This window comes from Panulirus ornatus, chromosome 58 (genome assembly GCF_036320965.1).
Source record: "Panulirus ornatus isolate Po-2019 chromosome 58, ASM3632096v1, whole genome shotgun sequence".
NCBI classification, from domain to species: Eukaryota; Metazoa; Arthropoda; class Malacostraca; order Decapoda; family Palinuridae; genus Panulirus; species Panulirus ornatus.
In genome coordinates this window covers 7,086,791-7,106,662 of record NC_092281.1, presented here as the reverse complement: position 1 = coordinate 7,106,662, position 19,872 = coordinate 7,086,791, and the positions used below count along the sequence as shown (strand labels likewise).

Below are 19,872 nucleotides of genomic sequence, written 5' to 3'. Positions count from 1 at the left end.
GGTATACCGGGGTCGACATGCTGTCAATGGATTGAACCAAGGCGTGTGAAGCATCTTGGGTAAACCATGGAAAGGTCTGTGTGGCCTGAATGTGGAAAGGGAGCTGTGGTTTCGGTGCAGTACACATGACAACTAAAGACAGTGTGAATGAATGTGGCCTTTTCTTGTCTGTTCCTGGCACTGCCTTGCTGGGAGGGGGATGCTATTTTGTGTGTGGCGGGGTGGTAACGGGAATGGATGAAGGCATTTAGTACTGATATGTTCGTGTATATATGTCTGTGTATGTATATGTATGTATATGTTGAAATGTGTATGTGTGTGTGGGCGTATATATATGTACATGTGTATGTGGGTGGGTTGGGCCATTCTTTATCTGTTTCCTTACACTACCTCACTAACGTGGGAGATGGCGGTTAAGTATAATCAAATAAATGAATATAAAATATAATTTTTTTTTGTATTCATAACACCTCTACTCTTGTTTTGAGTTAAGACTTGTTAACATATTTTTTTCATAAAATGTTAATAGGATGACTGGTGAGAGTAAAACAAGGGAGCTCATGGAGAATTTTGAAAGTTAATAGTTTTGGTATGCTGGCATGAATGCAAGTTGTGTGAGGATGTGGAAGGAGGAGTGGTATGGACAGGAATGAAAGAAGATTATTAGGGAAGAGGGAAAGAAGGTTGTGCAATTTTATCGTCGTGATTATGGGAGGTGTGTTATCGAGCATGAATGGAATGGATCAAGAATAGTGTGGATGAAAGGAAATATTGTAATTGTGGACTATGGATGGATATGTGCATATGTGCCTGTGAATATGAAGATTGTATTAGGTAGGGATGAAATGAAGTGTTTCTGGAGAAATTTGAATGACTAGAAATTTCAGAATTTCTGTTCTTCCAAACAGTTGTTCCACTTATACAAAGAATTGATATGTCCTTGTGTGAATTGCTGCTCTCACATCCAGAATGGTTCTTGCTCAACAAGCGTACTTGACAGAGTTGAGTCAAAAGTGGTCCAACCTACAAACTCTCCCAGGCTAACTACAAAACTTGACCCATTTGCCATACGCCACAATATTGGTTCACTTTCCCTCCTCTGTAGGTATTAGTTTGGTTTTTGCTCCCAAGAGTTGGCTGCTTATGTGGCCCCCACTGCTAGGCAGATCACATGGCAAGCAGCTGCATCACATGAATACTGTGTGGCCATTGGCAACTCAGAGGTGAGCCATCCTGGTAAGTTTCTTTCCCTATGTCTCAAAGCTTTGGAACTCTGTACCCTTTAGTGTCTTTCCCAACAATTATGAACTGGTACATTTTAAAAGACAGGTTTTTCACTTCCTCCAAAATTCGTAAATATTTTCCCATGCCTCTCCTTTTTCCTTTCTTTAATCTCTCTCTATTTCAGTTAAGGCCCTGCTTTGATGTGGACTTTTGTCCATGACTGGAGCCTCCACCATAAAAAGAATTGGCTTGAAAAGGAGAGGAAGATGGTTGCAATGGGTTATGTGAATGCAAAGGTGGGACATGATGAATTCGGCAAGATGGTAAATGGGGAGTGTCTGGAGTAAATGAGAGTGGAAGTTATCTTGCGGATGTCTGTGCTGAGAGGGATTTATTCTTTGCAAACACCTTTTCTCAGTACAAGATGATTAACTGATTTAAGTAGATGAGAAATGATGGAAAAGAAGAACAAAAGGGTTCCGTTGATTATGTGGTACTGGATGAAAGGTTTAGAAAGATGTCCTGGGTGTTAGAGTTGTGAGAAGATTCTTTGGAGATTCTTGCCATTTTGCAGTTCATGGGAAGACCAGAAAGTGTAGGTATAGCATATGGAAGAATTGAGAGGTAAGTGTTGGCATGGGAAAAGGCAAGCATACCACAGTAACTTGAGACTCATTATGAAATAGCAATTGCTAAATTATTCAAGTATCTTACAAGATTATAATATTTAAATGAACTGGTTGATTTTGTATAATGTTCCATTAGATTATGAATCTTCATTGCTAGTTCTTTGACCAGAAATATCTATATCATAAAAATTTGGACAAGATTATCAGATGTGGCAGTCCACTTTACAATGAAAAGGAACATTAGAATTTTTACTTGTCATTATTATGATGATCTTTCATTGTAGTTCTACATTTCAAAGTTTGCTGGTGCTTGCTAAACCTTATTATTTTGGATACAATGGTGGATTACACAGAATCTTCTGCACACTATTATCTTTAATGTTTGAGGCTCCAGTCATAGACAAGTCAATAGTGAGGCCAGGCTGTTAACAAAATACAAAAGGATTGAAAAAAAACCTTAATGAAATATGAAAGGATGGAGAAGGAAAGAAAGTAGCTTAAGAGAGTTTGGAATGTTGGAAAGTCAGCCTTTTCAAAAGGGCAGGGCACTGTTCAGATAAAGTGGGAAAGTTCCAAAGCTTTGTGAAGTAGGGAAACAGATTATCACAACAGCTCAATCTTGAGTTGCAAATGCTTGCTTTATCACCATACAACACTAAGGATATGTCTTATCTTCTGGATGATACCTTGCTCATGTGAGAAATAGTGAGTATGTATGAAAGAAAGTAGTGTTATGTCTCGCATAGTATTCCTTACCACCTTTGATCTCCCTCAATCCATTTCCATAAACATCACCATTATGCTTATACCATACGACTACTATCTATCCATCTCCGACGCACGTTCCCTTCGAAACTCCCTCAAAGGGGTGGCCACTCGTTTCCATAACTGGTTATTGCAAGTGATGCTTCTTCGCCTTTAGTTCCTCTCTCTTATAGGCCACTGGCAGAGGGCAACTTTAGCACAATGTTTTCAGAGGCTTCTACCTAACAACTCTTTCTACCTGATGTTCATTCACACATTCCTTCCTTCAATTCATTGAATTAATGTCATACTTTATCTTCTTTCATAAAAGCTGCCAAGGGCATTAGTCAGTGCTAGTAAAATGTCTGCTGAAAATTATATCTTTAAAGAAAAAAATATTTTCAGTCACAAAGATAGAATACTTACAGATCCAGATCTCATGACAATCCTCTTAACTTGGCGGTAGCGGTCGTACAGTGGTCTGGCCAAGTCTCTATCCTCTCGAGTTGTAGGTCGTCCATGGACAGATTCATAGTAAAGAAGGGCCTTTTGCAAAGCAGTTTTCTCCTCCTGCATTTCTGTACAGTTCATTTTCTTCAATTCAGCAGGCCGTCCAACTGCTGAACGTTTCTCCCGTAACCTATCTTCCACCTGCTTTAAAGTATCTGCAGTACCTGATGATGATCCAGAGGTTCTGGCACCAGGGTTAGTTGACTCTTGACAACGAAGAAGTGACAATGGAAACACTGTTGGTACAGACACTAGCCCAGCAACATCATCCTTCATTTCTGCAAGTACATTAACAAACAATTACTGACTACATATCCCAATAATTCTTAACAGCGCATCAACACCAAAATTTAAGAAATAATATGCATTACCACAGTCAGAAATATATTTAAAGGGATAGAGAAAAGAATAGGTAGTCTCAAGTTGTTTGAAGATGAGGTTTTATATCTTGTTTTTGTTTCAAACTATTCGCCATTTCCCGCATTACCGAGGTAGCGTTAAGAACAGAGGACTGGGCCTTTGAGGGAATACCCTCACCTGGCCCAATTCTCTGTTCCTTCTTTTGGAAAATTAAAAAAAAACGAGAGGGGAGGATTTCCAGCCCCCTGCTCCCTCCCCTTTTAGTCGCCTTCTACGACACGCAGGGAATACGTGGGAAGTATTCTTTCTCCCCTATCCCCAGGTTTTATATACCACGGACTATTTCACAGCAAAGGATGGTGTAATATGGTCTGGCTAGAAAATGTCTTATAATAAGATATGAAAAAATAAAAGCAGAAAAGGATGGTGTACACGCAACAAACTTTGTGTATGAATAAGATGGCCGAGGAAATGTAACAACTATGAGGTAATCTGGGTGTTTATTATAAGATATGAAAAAATAAAAGCAGAAAAGGATGGTGTACACGCAACAAACTTTGTGTATGAATAAGATGGCCGAGGAAATGTAACAACTATGAGGTAATCTGGGTGTTTATTATAAAGATGAATGTGCATGAATGGGTCACTTTATTAGTGTACAAGAGAATACCTGCAAGGTGTGGATGTTGACTTCCAAACACAATGCACCGATTGAGTGCATCTATGTGAATGGTGAACTACTGGAATGGTGGCATCAAAAATATATAAGTAAGGATGTAAGAATTAGTTTTAAGAGACCAAAAGTGTGGGAATATGAAGTAAGAATTGAAAGTGCAGTGAGAAGTGTCTAAAGTAATGCAGGGACTAGGAGATAGCAAGTCGCACCCTGGACAAAGAAATGTACAAAATCTGAACATTTTTCTAAGCACTTACGTTTGAGTTCCTTACGGGCCTTGCTGAGTTCACTCATATATTTCTTGATTTCCTTGTGCTTCATTTTTTCACTATGCGATGGGCGGTAGCCAAAGTCAGCTTCAAATTCTTCTTCGTAGCGCTTTATCTTTTTCTTAATGGAATTTATGTTCTTCATAAGCATTTTCACTGCACCTTGGCCTGGGGGTGGGCTGTGTTCATCTTGTCCTGGAGGTGCTCCAATTTCAGTAAAAGCCTGGGATGTCCTGGGTGATACCATGACATCATCCTCATCACTACGATACCAACTGCTTTGTACTGCAGCATCATCATCAAAAACGGCTGTTAAAGCAAACAAGAATCCTTAAGTTTCCCATTTCAGGAAAGGTATTCAGGAATTCCCTTCCAAGACTCCTGCTTTTTATAAATGCAAAAAATAAACTTTTGATAACCTCTATGAATGATGTCCACATACTATTTGGTAAGAAGTAACAGCCTATATAAAGTCTCCTATCAGATATATGATAATAAAACAATCATAGGTAATGATTTAGGTTTACCTATAGCGAGGAGCAGTTCTGTGCCAAGAATCTGAGTGGGCAGCATCACGCATGCCCCATGAGCCACGGTCGCTTGTAACTGGTTCACTGGCACCCACTAATTCACTCAGGCCTGATTTTGGACCCTGCAAGAGAGATCGTATTAGTTGGCATACATTTCACTTTTAATGCAAAACTAATTCAGGAGCTACGTTTATCTTACTGTGCTTATCAGGAAGACAGATTACAAACAAAAAAGACCAATGTAGATAATTGCAATTATTAACTATCAAATGTATACCCAATGTTACCTGTTGTGATGCTTTTAGGCCAATATGACAAGGCGTGACATCCTGTGCTTCTGGGTTATAACGAGTTGGCTCGTCATCTGACGTTAAAGAACTTAAGTAGGAAGGAGTCTTCTCTTCTTCCGTCGAATAGGACTGACTTCCACTGTCCTGTTGAACATCAGAAACTATCATTATGTACTATCCAACTGCGCTACTGTATACATATATACTCATGTACATAATTCATACTTGCTGCCTTTCTTCATTCCCTTGGCCACCCCCCACACATGAAATGACATCCCCCTCCCCCCTCATGTGTGCGAGGTAGTGCTAGGAAAAGACATCAAAGGCTACATTCGTTCACTGTCTCTAGCTGTCATGTATAATGCACCGAAACCACAGCTCCCTTTCCACATCCAGGCCCCACACAACTTTCCATGGTTTACCCAGACGCTTCACATGCCCTGATTCAATCCACTGACAGCACATCAACCCCGGTATACCACATCGATCCAATTCACTCTATTCCTTGCCCGCCTTTCACCCTCCGGCATGTTCAGGCCCCGATCACTCAAAATCTTTTTCACTCCATCTTTCCACCTCCAATCTGGTCTCCCACTTCTCCTTGTTCCCTCCACCTCCGACACATATATCCTCTTGGTCAATCTTTCCCCATTCATTCTCTCCATGTGCCCAAACCATTTCAAAACACCCTCTTCTACTCTCTCAACCACACTCTTTTTATTTCCACACATCTCTCTTACCCTTACATTACTTACTCGATCAAACCACCTCACACCACACATTGTCCTCAAACATCTCATTTCCAGCACATCCATCCTCCTGCCGCAACTCTATCCATAGCCCACGCCTCACAACCATACAACATTGTGTTGGAACCACTATTCCTTCAAACATACCCATTTTTGCTTTCCGAGATAATGTTCTCGACTTCCACACATTCTTCAAGGCTCCCAGGATTTTCGCCCCCTCCCTCACCCTATGATTCACTTCCGCTTCCATGGTTCCATCCGCTGCCAGATCCACTCCCAGATATCTAAAACACTTTACTTCCTCCAGTTTTTCTCCATTCAAACTTACCTCCCAATTGACTTGACCCTCAACCCTACTGTACCTAATAACCTTGCTCTTATTCACATTTACTCTTAACTTTCTTCTTTCACACACTTTACCAAACTCAGTCACCAGCTTCTGCAGTTTCTTACATGAATCAGCCACCAGCGCTGTATCATCAGCGAACAACAACTGACTCACTTCCCAAGCTCTCTCATCCACAACAGACTTCATACTTGCCCCTCTTTCCAAAACTCTTGCATTCACCTCCCTAACAACCCCATCCATAAACAAATTAAACAACCATGGAGACATCACACACCCCTGCCGCAAACCTACATTCACTGAGAACCAATCACTTTCCTCTCTTCCTACACGTACACATGCCTTACATCCTCGATAAAAACTTTTCACTGCTTTTAACAACTTGCCTCCCACACCATATATTCTTAATACCTTCCACAGAGCATCTCTATCAACTCTATCATATGCCTTCTCCAGATCCATAAATGCTACATACAAATCCATTTGCTTTTCTAAGTATTTCTCACATACATTCTTCAAAGCAAACACCTGATGCACACATCCTCTACCACTTCTGAAACCATACTGCTCTTCCCCAATCTGATGCTCTGTACATGCCTTCACCCTCTCAATCAATACCTTCCCATATAATTTACCAGGAATACTCAACAAACTTATACCTCTGTAAACTGAGCACTCACTCTTATCCCCTTTGCCTTTGTACAATGGCACTATGCACGCATTCTGCTAATCCTCAGGCACCTCACCATGAGTCATACATACATTAAATAACCTTAACCAGTCAAAAATACAGTCACCCCCTTTTTTAATAGATTCCACTGCAATACCATCCAAACCTGCTGCCTTGCTGGCTTTCATCTTCCGCAAAGCTTTTACTAAAAAACCTCTTCTCTGTTTACCAAATCATTTTCCCTAACCCTCTCACTTTGCACACCACCTCGACCAAAACACCATATATCTGCCACTCTATCATCAAACACACACACACACACACACATATATATATATTTACATTTATATTTTGCTTTGTCGCTGTCTCCCGCGTTTGCAAGGTAGCGCAAGGAAACAGACGAAAGAAATGGCCCAACCCACCCCCATACACATGTATCTACACACACGTCCACACACGCAAATATACATACCTATACATCTCAATGTACACATATATATATACACACACAGACACATACATATATACCCATGCACACAATTCACACTGTCTGCCTTTATTCATTCCCATCGCCACCTCGCCACACATGGAAAACCATCCCCCTCCCCCCTCATGTGTGCGAGGTAGCGCTAGGAAAAGACAACAAAGGCCTCATTCGTTCACACTCAGTCTCTAGCTGTCATGCAATAATGCCCGAAACCACAGCTCCCTTTCCACATCCAGGCCCCACACAACTTTCCATGGTTTACCCCAGACGCTTCACATGCCCTGATTCAATCCACTGACAGCACATCAACCCCGGTATACCACATCGATCCAATTCACTCTATTCCTTGCCCGCCTTTCACCCTCCTGCATGTTCAGGCCCCGATCACTCAAAATCTTTTTCACTCTATCTTTCCACCTCCAATTTGGTCTCCCACTTCTCCTCGTTCCCTCCACCTCCGACACACATATCCTCTTGGTCAATCTTTCCTCACTCGTTCTCTCCATGTGCCCAAACCATTTCAAAACACCCTCTTCTGCTCTCTCAGCCACGCTCTTTTTATTTTTTCTATGAGTCCACAGGGAGAGAAAAAGATTTTGAGAGATTGGGTGAGAGGCATACAAGGAATAGAGTGAATTGGGATGATGTGGTATACCAGGCACCAGGGTCAACATGCTGTCAATGGACTGAACCAGGACAAGTGAAACATCTGAGGTAAACCATGGATGTGGATTGGGAATTAAGGTTTTTGTGCATTACACAAGAGACCTAGAGACTGAGTGTGAACAAATGTGGTCTTTTCTGTTTTCCTGGCACAACCTCATTGAAGCAGGGGGTAGCGATGCTGTTTCCTGTGGGGCAGGATAGCGCCAGGAATGGATAAAGGCAAAGCAAGTATGAATATGTACATGTGTGTATATATATACATATGTCTATTTATGCATAAGTAAATGTAATATATGTGTATATGTTGATATGTATAAGTGCATGTATGGGCATTGTGTATATATATATATATATATATATATTTTTTTTTTTTGCTTTGTCGCTGTCTCCCGCGTTTGCGAGGTAGCGCAAGGAAACAGACGAAAGAAATGGCCCAACCCACCCCCATACACATGTATATACATACGTCCACACACGCAAATATACATACCTACACAGCTTTCCATGGTTTACCCCAGATGCTTCACATGCCCTGATTCAATCCACTGACAGCACGTCAACCCCGGTATACCACATCGCTCCAATTCACTCTATTCCTTGCCCTCCTTTCACCCTCCTGCATGTTCAGGCCCCGATCACACAAAATCTTTTTCACTCCATCTTTCCACCTCCAATTTGGTCTCCCTCTTCTCCTCGTTCCCTCCACCTCCGACACATATATCCTCTTGGTCAATCTTTCCTCACTCATTCTCTCCATGTGACCAAACCATTTCAAAACACCCTCTTCTGCTCTCTCAACCACGCTCTTTTTATTTCCACACATCTCTCTTACCCTTACGTTACTTACTCGATCAAACCACCTCACACCACACATTGTCCTCAAACATCTCATTTCCAGCACATCCATCCTCCTGCGCACAACTCTATCCATAGTCCACGCCTCGCAACCATACAACATTGTTGGAACCACTATTCCTTCAAACATACCCATTTTTGCTTTCCGAGATAATGTTCTCGACTTCCACACATTCTTCAAGGATCCCAGAATTTTCGCCCCCTCCCCCACCCTATGATCCACTTCCGCTTCCATGGTTCCATCCGCTGCCAGATCCACTCCCAGATATCTAAAACACTTCACTTCCTCCAGTTTTTCTCCATTCAAACTCACCTCCCAATTGACTTGACCCTCAACCCTACTGTACCTAATAACCTTGCTCTTATTCACATTTACTCTTAACTTTCTTCTTTCACACACTTTGCCAAACTCAGTCACCAGCTTCTGTAGTTTCTCACATGAATCAGCCACCAGCGCTGTATCATCAGCGAACAACAACTGACTCACTTCCCAAGCTCTCTCATCCCCAACAGACTTCATACTTGCCCCTCTTTCCAAAACTCTTGCATTCACCTCCCTAACAACCCCATCCATAAACAAATTAAACAACCATGGAGACATCACACACCCCTGCCGCAAACCTACATTCACTGAGAACCAATCACTTTCCTCTCTTCCTACACGTACACATGCCTTACATCCTCGATAAAAACTTTTCACTGCTTCTAAGAACTTGCCTCCCACACCATATATTCTTAATACCTTCCACAGAGCATCTCTATCAACTCTATTTGAATATATATATATAAATATTTTTTTATTTATCATACTTTGTCGCCGTCTCCTGCATTAGCGAGGTAGCGAAAGGAAACAGACGAAAGAATGGCCCAACCCATACACATGTATATACATACATGTCCACATGCACATATACATATATACTCATGTACATAATTCATACTTGCTGCCTTTCTTCATTCCCTTGGCCACCCCCCCACACATGAAATGACATCCCCCTCCCCCTGCATGTGTGCGAGGTAGTGCTAGGAAAAGACATCAAAGGCTACATTCGTTCACTGTCTCTAGCTGTCATGTATAATGCACCGAAACCACAGCTCCCTTTCCACATCCAGGCCCCATAAAACTTTCCATGGTTTACCCTAGACGCTTCATACAATGCTTCAGGACAAGTAAGTTGAGAACTGCTAATAGATGATCAGTATCTGCTAACTGTATACAAATATAGTTTGAAACATAATATCCAAGTAAAATGAAACAAAGAACATTAGTTTCATGTGCATCCAGTAAAAAATGCAGAATGATACTCCAGAAATAAATTTTTGCTGTGGGTAATGGAAACATTATGTGTGAATGGAAACTTGTCTCAAAGTGACAAATCGACTAAGTGTGCAGAGTTAGTAGTGATCATAATGTAATGAACTACATGCTCATTTTACCATGATGGACAAGTGTAAATGACAGACATGCTATGTGTACTTGATTAAACCCATATAAATGGAAAAAAAAGGAAGTGTTACATATAGAGAGCTGTTTTCTTGTTGTAATAGGAGGAAAATTGTAGAGTATGAAATTAGCAGAAGACCTCAAGAGATTATAAGTGATAAGCAAGGATGTGGACAGGGTGGATTTTTGATGGCTTGCAGCTTTGAGGATCAGACATTAAAAAAGATAATGATTAAAATACAAATGTTATGAAAACAAGAAAGCATATTTACTATTTCAGGAATTAAAAAAAAGTAGATGATGGAGCCAATAAGAAAGGTGCTGAGAGGAAAGACAAAGAGCATGGCTTTAAAGATGGGTCAGAAATTATTTAAAGGGATAGAGAAAAGAATAGGTAGTCTCAAGTTGTTTGAAGATGAGGTTTTATATCTTGTTTTTGTTTCAAACTATTCGCCATTTCCCGCATTACCGAGGTAGCGTTAAGAACAGAGGACTGGGCCTTTGAGGGAATACCCTCACCTGGCCCAATTCTCTGTTCCTTCTTTTGGAAAATTAAAAAAAAACGAGAGGGGAGGATTTCCAGCCCCCCGCTCCCTCCCCTTTTAGTCGCCTTCTACGACACGCAGGGAATACGTGGGAAGTATTCTTCCTCCCCTATCCCCAGGTTTTATATACCACGGACTATTTCACAGCAAAGGATGGTGTAATAATGGTCTGGCTAAGAAATGTCTTATAATAAGATATGAAAAAATAAAAGCAGAAAAGGATGGTGTACACGCAACAAACTTTGTGTATGAATAAGATGGCCGAGGAAATGTAACAACTATGAGGTAATCTGGGTGTTTATTATAAAGATGAATGTGCATGAATGGGTCACTTTATTAGTGTACAAGAGAATACCTGCAAGGTGTGGATGTTAACTTCCAAACACAATGCACCGATTGAGTGCATCTATGTGAATGGTGAACTACTGGAATGGTGGCATCAAAAATATATAAGTAAGGATGTAAGAATTAGTTTTAAGAGACCAAAAGTGTGGGAATATGAAGTAAGAATTGAAAGTGCAGTGAGAAGTGTCTAAAGTAATGCAGGGACTAGGAGATAGCAAGTCGCACCCTGGACAAAGAAATGTACAAAATCTGAACATTTTTCTAAGCACTTACGTTTGAGTTCCTTACGGGCCTTGCTGAGTTCACTCATATATTTCTTGATTTCCTTGTGCTTCATTTTTTCACTATGCGATGGGCGGTAGCCAAAGTCAGCTTCAAATTCTTCTTCGTAGCGCTTTATCTTTTTCTTAATGGAATTTATGTTCTTCATAAGCATTTTCACTGCACCTTGGCCTGGGGGTGGGCTGTGTTCATCTTGTCCTGGAGGTGCTCCAATTTCAGTAAAAGCCTGGGATGTCCTGGGTGATACCATGACATCATCCTCATCACTACGATACCAACTGCTTTGTACTGCAGCATCATCATCAAAACGGCTGTTAAAGCAAACAAGAATCCTTAAGTTTCCCATTTCAGGAAAGGTATTCAGGAATTCCCTTCCAAGACTCCTGCTTTTATAAATGCAAAAAATAAACTTTTGATAACCTCTATGAATGATGTCCACATACTATTTGGTAAGAAGTAACAGCCTATATAAAGTCTCCTATCAGATATATGATAATAAAACAATCATAGGTAATGATTTAGGTTTACCTATAGCGAGGAGCAGTTCTGTGCCAAGAATCTGAGTGGGCAGCATCACGCATGCCCCATGAGCCACGGTCGCTTGTAACTGGTTCACTGGCACCCACTAATTCACTCAGGCCTGATTTTGGACCCTGCAAGAGAGATCGTATTAGTTGGCATACATTTCACTTTTAATGCAAAACTAATTCAGGAGCTACGTTTATCTTACTGTGCTTATCAGGAAGACAGATTACAAACAAAAAAGACCAATGTAGATAATTGCAATTATTAACTATCAAATGTATACCCAATGTTACCTGTTGTGATGCTTTTAGGCCAATATGACAAGGCGTGACATCCTGTGCTTCTGGGTTATAACGAGTTGGCTCGTCATCTGACGTTAAAGAACTTAAGTAGGAAGGAGTCTTCTCTTCTTCCGTCGAATAGGACTGACTTCCACTGTCCTGTTGAACATCAGAAACTATCATTATGTACTATCCAACTGCGCTACTGTATACATATATAATCAATTTTCAATGTTCGCTTGATATTCATACATCTTTATTAAAGCTACATGGAAACAACCAATGTACTATGACATGAGTTTGGTGGACAAAATTGCAATATTTGAAATGCCCTCATCACTGGTGCTGAACCAAAGAAATGTGCAAATTGAAGATTTAAACAATTTCCCTGCATGGTATTATGCCTTCAATTAAATCTGCTGTCTTCCTAAACAATATTCTTTTCACATTTTAAGGACTGGACCGGTGCCTTTTCGATTAGTTTTCCATAAATTTGAGAAATTTTCAATATAGATAACACAGAATCAAACTTATATCATGTTCCCCTGTGATGACATTTCTGAAAATACTGATTAGCCTTCATTTATAATACCACTAAATCTGCAAAATTCTCTTACTTTAACCTAAGTAATTACCGGAATTTGTATCAATTTCGAACTGGAAATTGAGGACATGACGAAGGGAAGGCAACTATTTTGCATTAAAATGACAAAGGGAAGGTAACTGTTTAGTATTAGAAATGTGGCCCAATTTGGTACCCTCTACAAAAAGAACACTGCTAAGATCACAACCTACTTAGCCTCGGACAAATATTTCCAGCTATATCATCTCTCAACATTTTATCATATATCTAGTATTAGCGATGCAGTACAGACTCAAAGTGGATATGTTATGTATCGAAGTATGAGAAAGCACCGTATGATAAGAGCTAGGGATGTGGACAATTGTGTAAACACATGAAAGTTCGATTCGAAATTAATGTATGGTTTAAGAGTGCGGTCTGCATGGACGGAGATGGTGGGCACATGGGAGGGTGAAATACAACTATGTTGTGATGAATATGTGGATGTAAGTGGTGAATATGCTGTCTGAAAAATATATGGTAGGAGTTGTATATGGTTCGGCTGTGTTCGAACGCTGTTGGGTGATATAATGGGGCTGGACTTAGATATTATCTGGCAGGTGAAGAATGGAGACCATATAATTATATTCTAAAGTGTAATGCATCATTACCGGTGTTGAGAGTTGTGAGAATTCTGGTTATATTATGTTCCGTGGAAGCAGCACCAGCCAGGCAGGAGATGCAGTGTCACCAACAACTCCACCACCAACACGCCGCCTCGGGCCCACCTTACCTCCTCTTCCCACTGGCTGCAGACCGCCCACACGGGCTCTAGCTCCAGCAACATCTTGATTAACGCACACCAGTAAGTTCAACTGATCACTTATTAACAAACTTTAATTACGACATTCACTATCCGTAAAAAAATACAAATATGGACTATCACGTTATCAAAAATATATATCACGGGATCGGTGAACACTTGATATGGAATGTTTTTTTTCTTCTGTACTATAGCCTGGTTTAACACGAAGTGTACTTTCGCCACCTTATACTGTTATCTAAATGTACTTGCGGTTGTATTACGTGGTAAGATTTTTCAGCCACAGTTATCACAAGTAGTGGCAGCGAATGTTCTAGTAACACGTGTTTGAAGTGGCCACGAGAGACTCTCGTAGCACAACCGTTCACTACGGGCGGCCGTGAGGTACTGAGCAGGGCGTGCGGTGCAGGCCGAGCAACAGGCGCTTACGTCAGCAGCACCACTGAACACATTCCTCCCAGCCTGTCCAGTCCAGTCCAGCTTTGTCTCTACCACCACCACCACCACCACTCAACCAGCAGGAGCCGTTCAGATCAACCTCTGACCTTTAATCATATTTTCTCGAGGTAGATGCCACTGATATCGCTCCTTCGTGTAGTGTGAATACTGGGTGAAGGTGGGGCAGCCATGCTGGGACAGACTGGTGGTGCTGAGGACAAACTTAGCAATGCGTCATAGTTTCTCTTCAGCCCTGCCAACTTCTCAACCTCGCTACTGTAAACACCACCATCCTCGGCATTCATTGTACTACGCTAAACTCTTCATCATACAGAGCTTAAAATCCATTTACATGTATTAACCTTCTGCACAGTTCTCGAGGACTTTAATGCGCAGAAATGGCGATGTACACTTACTGGGGAAGCGGGGGAGTGGGGTCTGGCAGCCGTTCGTAACTATCGGGAAAGTGATGCACACTGCAATGCCAAATATTTACTGTGCTACCCTGTTACTGTGCGGTAAAAATGCCGCTTTCCCTAACTGTAAAGTTTTAGCCAATATGTATAACAAATGAGTTTTTATCAATCTATTGATCTGATTATTTACCCGAGAATAATCAATGACAAAACTATCAAATACGGTGAACACGCCCACGTATGGTTTTGTTTGCTTGGTTCTTTTGGTATAAGCAGACGAAGGACGGGGAATATATTTGTTAAGAACTTAGAAATATGGGAAGACTAATGGATTTGCTGACAAGGATGTCAGGGATTATGTGCTTGAGGGATTTCACGTTACTTAAAAATATGTAAGGTCTAAAGGGGAAGGTATGGATGGATATGTGTTGGTGTGCAGGTAGGAATTGTGGTTCTCCATGAGCAAGAACTTAAATTCAAGGTTTTGGTTGGCCATGGGCTGAAAGGCTTGGGGGTTCAAGGATTTAAGTGGGCTATGGTAAGAGAATGTTAGTATGAGCAAGAGTTGGTGTGAGGATTAGACTATTCGGCCAATCATACGCAGCTGTCTGTGTACGGCTCTCCACGTTGGGGGTGGGGGAAGGTGATAAAACCAATGGTCATCCTAGCTTATCCTGTTCGCAACGCTTTGACTACAACAATTCCTTAAGCCTCCAGCAGACCAAGTCTTCACAGAGACTAGATGGGTAGGAGTAAACAAGCCACTAGCAAAAATCAAATTGCAGTTGTTGATGACTTTGGCATCAGGTGAATCAAATCTTACCGCTACAGATATTCCTTTCCAGAGTCTGTATTATTCAATCAACGCCAAAAATAATAAATGTCAACTAGGTACCTTAAGCCAGTGAGACAGACTCAAACTTGGGGAGGAGGAAGGAGCGGTACGACAGCTTGGCTTAAGTTGCCCGACCACTGGCAGCAGGCGTCAAGGGCCTCGCGCGCACAACTTCACTTACAACATGGGATCTGCCAAGTTGTTTTACGGAAACCAGTTCTTACTGGTTACATAATTGGACACAAGCAGATGATGTTCTACAATGAAAGAGGGTTTGCTTCGCTTTATTACGCCATTATTCGTGTATTTTCCATTATCTTCAGCATCACTTTCAACTGTGTGACTGGCAAGTGCTCACCGGAAACACCCCGCCATTCTACTGGCGTCCGACCCTGAGCCACAGATACTTATGAATGGCCGCGCAACACTAGTGACAGACAAGAGTCCTACAGGCCCGTGGATACATGCTCAACTTCACCAGCTTTGCTGGCTAATGGGAACTTGGTCAAGGCCAGGATGTGCAGGAAGCGGAGTTGGACTGCTACATGTCACCAACGTGGCTTGGCTGCCACCGTTCTAGAAAGTTCTGTAACAGTTCGTTTCCCATGTTGAGCTTGTGTGCACAACATGACGCAGACCTCAACGTCCTGAGACCGCACTGTACGTCCGGATCAATATTTCGACCACAGTAATTTCAAAAGCCTAAGAGCGTAAGTAGAAAGTGATACAGGGTACCAACGAGCGAGCTGGAACTGGCTTAATCCCTTCATCACGACGACAGTGATGGTGTGGAGCGGCCACGGTGTTAAAATGTGCAGCCTCTGATTGAAGTTGATACCATGATTTCTACGAACATCAGCAGCCGGACGTAGAAGTCTACCACAAGAAATAATACTTCCTCTACCCGGAGGATATCCCGTTAAAGCCTAATACAATAAAGCTATCTCCTGTAAACTCATGAGAAACAGTCACTGGGAAAACTCATAGTCGACTGGAATATCGAATAGTTTTCAGTTTACACAAGTGAAACAACGAGAGAGGAGAATACAGATATAAGTGTAACTAGGTCGACATGAGGATAGTGGTGTGTGTCACGTATGACAGGGAGGATGTTAGTGTGGGTGAGCAGTGCTGAGTTATTTTCATTGCGGGTGTCGCGATGTGTGGCGGGTGGGTTGAGCCCACCACCAGTGCGCCCCACACGCCTCCAGGTCACTTGGCAGCCTCGTGGTAGTAAACACGACCCACACACGTGGACCTGCCGTGGCGTACGGAGATATTTTAGGGTGGCAGCTCACCCCTGTTCAGATGCCTTACGTCTTGCTTGGTCCTATACATATGATGCCCTGGCCTTTGCCCTGACCCTTACTTAAGGGACAGGTTAAAGGCCAGCTCATCATGTCTTGCAATCGAACTAATGTGGGTTAAATGTGGAATAAACTTTGACGTGATATATATATATATATATATATATATATATATATATATATATATATATATATATATATATATATATATATATATAATCTTTCTACTATTAACATATATCCATGAGTAAAAGAAAGGAATGTGTAACGATGACCGTCTAGCGAGGAGTGAAGGTGGCAGGCTGGTTGCAGCTACATTCGACTGAGAGACTAAATGGGTTGGAATCTGGAGACAAACCCCACCTAACCTCTCTCTCTCTCTCTCTCTCTCTCTCTCTCTCTCTCTCTCTCTCTCTCTCTCTCTCTCTCCCCGCCCAAGAAATTCCTCCCAGAGTCAACGGACGGACCTGACAAACCTCTGCCACGGCCTCACTGTCGCACATTAGAAAACAGATCTGATGGGTCGTGACGAGGTATATCATTGGTTTACGAACTGGGCAGAAAGCGATGGTGATGACGGAGTCCGTACCCAGCTACGGGTGGGGTTGGGGAGTAGCACAAGGCTCTGTCCCCCAGGGTTCCAGAAACACGTATAGGAAGGCGCCTCCCCTCCACCCCAGCCAGGTTGTCACGCTCCAAGGAAACCTGTATCTGGTTTCCTCGTCTAAATGTACAACGTAATACCAAGGCCAAGCTGACTTATGCAAACATTCTTATCTAATAAAGGTCATCATATCTACCGTCCTTGAGAATGAAGGTACAAGCCTTACGTATGACGGCAGGGGCTGCTTTTCCTAAGACATTTGATTTCTGCCGCGAGAGCAGCGAATATATTGCGTGCTCCCACCCATCCTGTGGACGGTGGCGCGAAAGAGAATACAATGCACGAAAGGTTAAAAGGTCCCAGTACTGGACCTCGCCGACTGAATTACATTATAGGTTAGACGGTGGTAACACTGAATGAATCTTCCAGTAATTTACAGGGTAAATGATCTGTTTAGAACAACTAAAATGACGATTATGAATCAAGATTTGTATATAATAAGTGAAACATTTACAATAAGCTGAGTTTGGGGTGGGTGTCAATTATCCGTGGAAGAATATAGTTATGGATGAAATATGTTCGGGAAGAATAATCTCTAACTCACTAATTTTGTAACAGTTAATATTAATCACATAATGTTGCCGAGTGTGGAAGGTCTGCTGGAAAAAGCTTTGTCTGTCTTTTGAGGAATAAAGCAATCACCTCCTGTCTCACATCGTGTCTGCAAGTGGTGCCACACGAACCCAGCGTTAAGGTAGTCCCATGGCCGGTTGTCTGGGGAAGTGAGGGTTATCATGATCTGGAGGAGGAGTGGGTGCTGGAGGTCCGACACCCCAGGAGAGGATGTGCGGTAACAGGGGAGGTAATACAGATAACTCCCTTATGTCACGTACACACCAGGAAAGTGTCAGGTGTCAAGCATAACCAACCATGACACCAGGAGAGTGTAACCAGCTATCGCAGCTCTGCCGTCTAATTTTAAGCCAGCATTTCGTCCTCCAGTCAGACAATCTCCATCATACGTGAGACGTGCTTCAGGACTTGACACTCTAGTTCGCCCGGAGTTGGTGCCAACACTATCCCTCCCTCCTACCCCCAGATGTCATCTCTGCCCGCTCCAGCCATCCACCCGTGCGGTGCACCGCCTCCCTCCAACACACATTATTAGGGCCTCCACTGCCGGCCGGAAGGTTGGCTGGGTCACTGACCCTCCCAAAAGGACCTAAAACTGACATATGCCTCAGAAACATCAGTCTTCGAGGTAAAATATACTGACCCCCTGCAGCCAGACCACTGGTGATGCACCCAGCGCCCAGGCAGGGTAGGGTGCCGTCCTTGCCAGTGCAGAGGAGGGGCTGGGGCACCCAGGATAACTCGCGCTTCACCAGCCAGGTATTCTGTCCTCACACCCACACACCTGCCTACCTACCAAGACTGTCCTCTGACTCATCTCCTCATCTCCACAGGAAGAGCCTCCTTACACACACCCCCCACACATACCTACCCACATACACAATCCAAATAAAAATATATATACATAAAAAAAAAAAGAGCTCGACAGGCATGAAAACATGCTGCATAAACACACAAACACAAGTGCCCTGACAAGAAACATAAAGACTTTTACCAGACAAAAATAGTTTAGAGATGGGACCCTCACAAGTGTAAGCCTCTATCCTCGAATGAACAAGTATGTGAACCTTACATACATTCTAATACAGCTCATCTCTGATGTGCGTTAGAGTGAGGAACCTGATCATCAACTAAGACTACAATGGCAAAGTCTGGGACGCCATCTATACGACAATCCCTCCACATCGCTCAGTGCAGTTATCAGTCAGTGCTCAAGTGTTTGTCCGTATTGTCAATCAGTTCACTTTGATGGGAACCCATGTTTTATACTCGTTCCGTTCGCACAGTAACACCTGACTCCCATACCAGGTGTGTGGCGGTCAATGTTCCTTCCTAACGCCTATGGCTTCCCGGCCTTGGACTACACAGCTGACGAATACCTCCTCGTCGACTCGCTACTCGGCCCCTTGAAGGACGACAGCAAGACCCTTGATCATGATGTTACGAGCTTCGGGTATGTTGGCGAGACCTCTGACATGATACTCCTATAATGTCACGTCAGATGTCACGGCCACGATGCTAAAGGGTCGTAAACGTCGTGTTTATGGGGTCACAGAGGCAGGAGTAGAAGAGGAAGTGACTGGCAAAGGTCATGATGAGGATTTCTGTCGTCTAAGCAGGGTCAAGTCTGGCCAGGCCAGGCCAGCGGAGGGCAGTGAGGAAGCTGAAGCAAGGAGATGGGTGGGTCAGCACACACCATGCACGAGAATGTGACCGGTGGATTTGCCCGAGGCGTCCGAAGTGTGGTGGGTTGTACACTGTAACGTCAACATGCCGGATATTGCTACGTTGTGCCTACCCATCAACCCGACCCGCCGCACGTCAGCA

The 19,872-nt window shown here is 42.7% G+C and overlaps 1 protein-coding gene across 3 annotated transcripts in view; it reads right to left on the bottom strand.

The window, feature by feature from the left end:
• Positions 1 to 2,989: 2,989 nt before the first annotated feature.
• Positions 2,990 to 19,872, bottom strand: part of LOC139766912 (uncharacterized) — a 332,290-nt gene continuing 315,407 nt past the window's right edge. For 2 of the 3 annotated variants that reach the window (XM_071695943.1, XM_071695944.1), the window contains 3 exons: positions 12,440 to 12,586; positions 12,150 to 12,274; positions 11,512 to 11,932 (listed from right to left, as the gene is read on the bottom strand). In XM_071695943.1, the coding sequence (XP_071552044.1) occupies positions 11,527 to 11,932; positions 12,150 to 12,274; positions 12,440 to 12,586 (678 nt within the window). In that variant the 3' untranslated portion in view covers positions 11,512 to 11,526. Of the gene's footprint in view, positions 3,386 to 11,511; positions 11,933 to 12,149; positions 12,275 to 12,439; positions 12,587 to 13,782; positions 13,837 to 19,872 lie in introns of those variants that run through there. The other variant, XM_071695945.1, reaches the window with a different exon arrangement.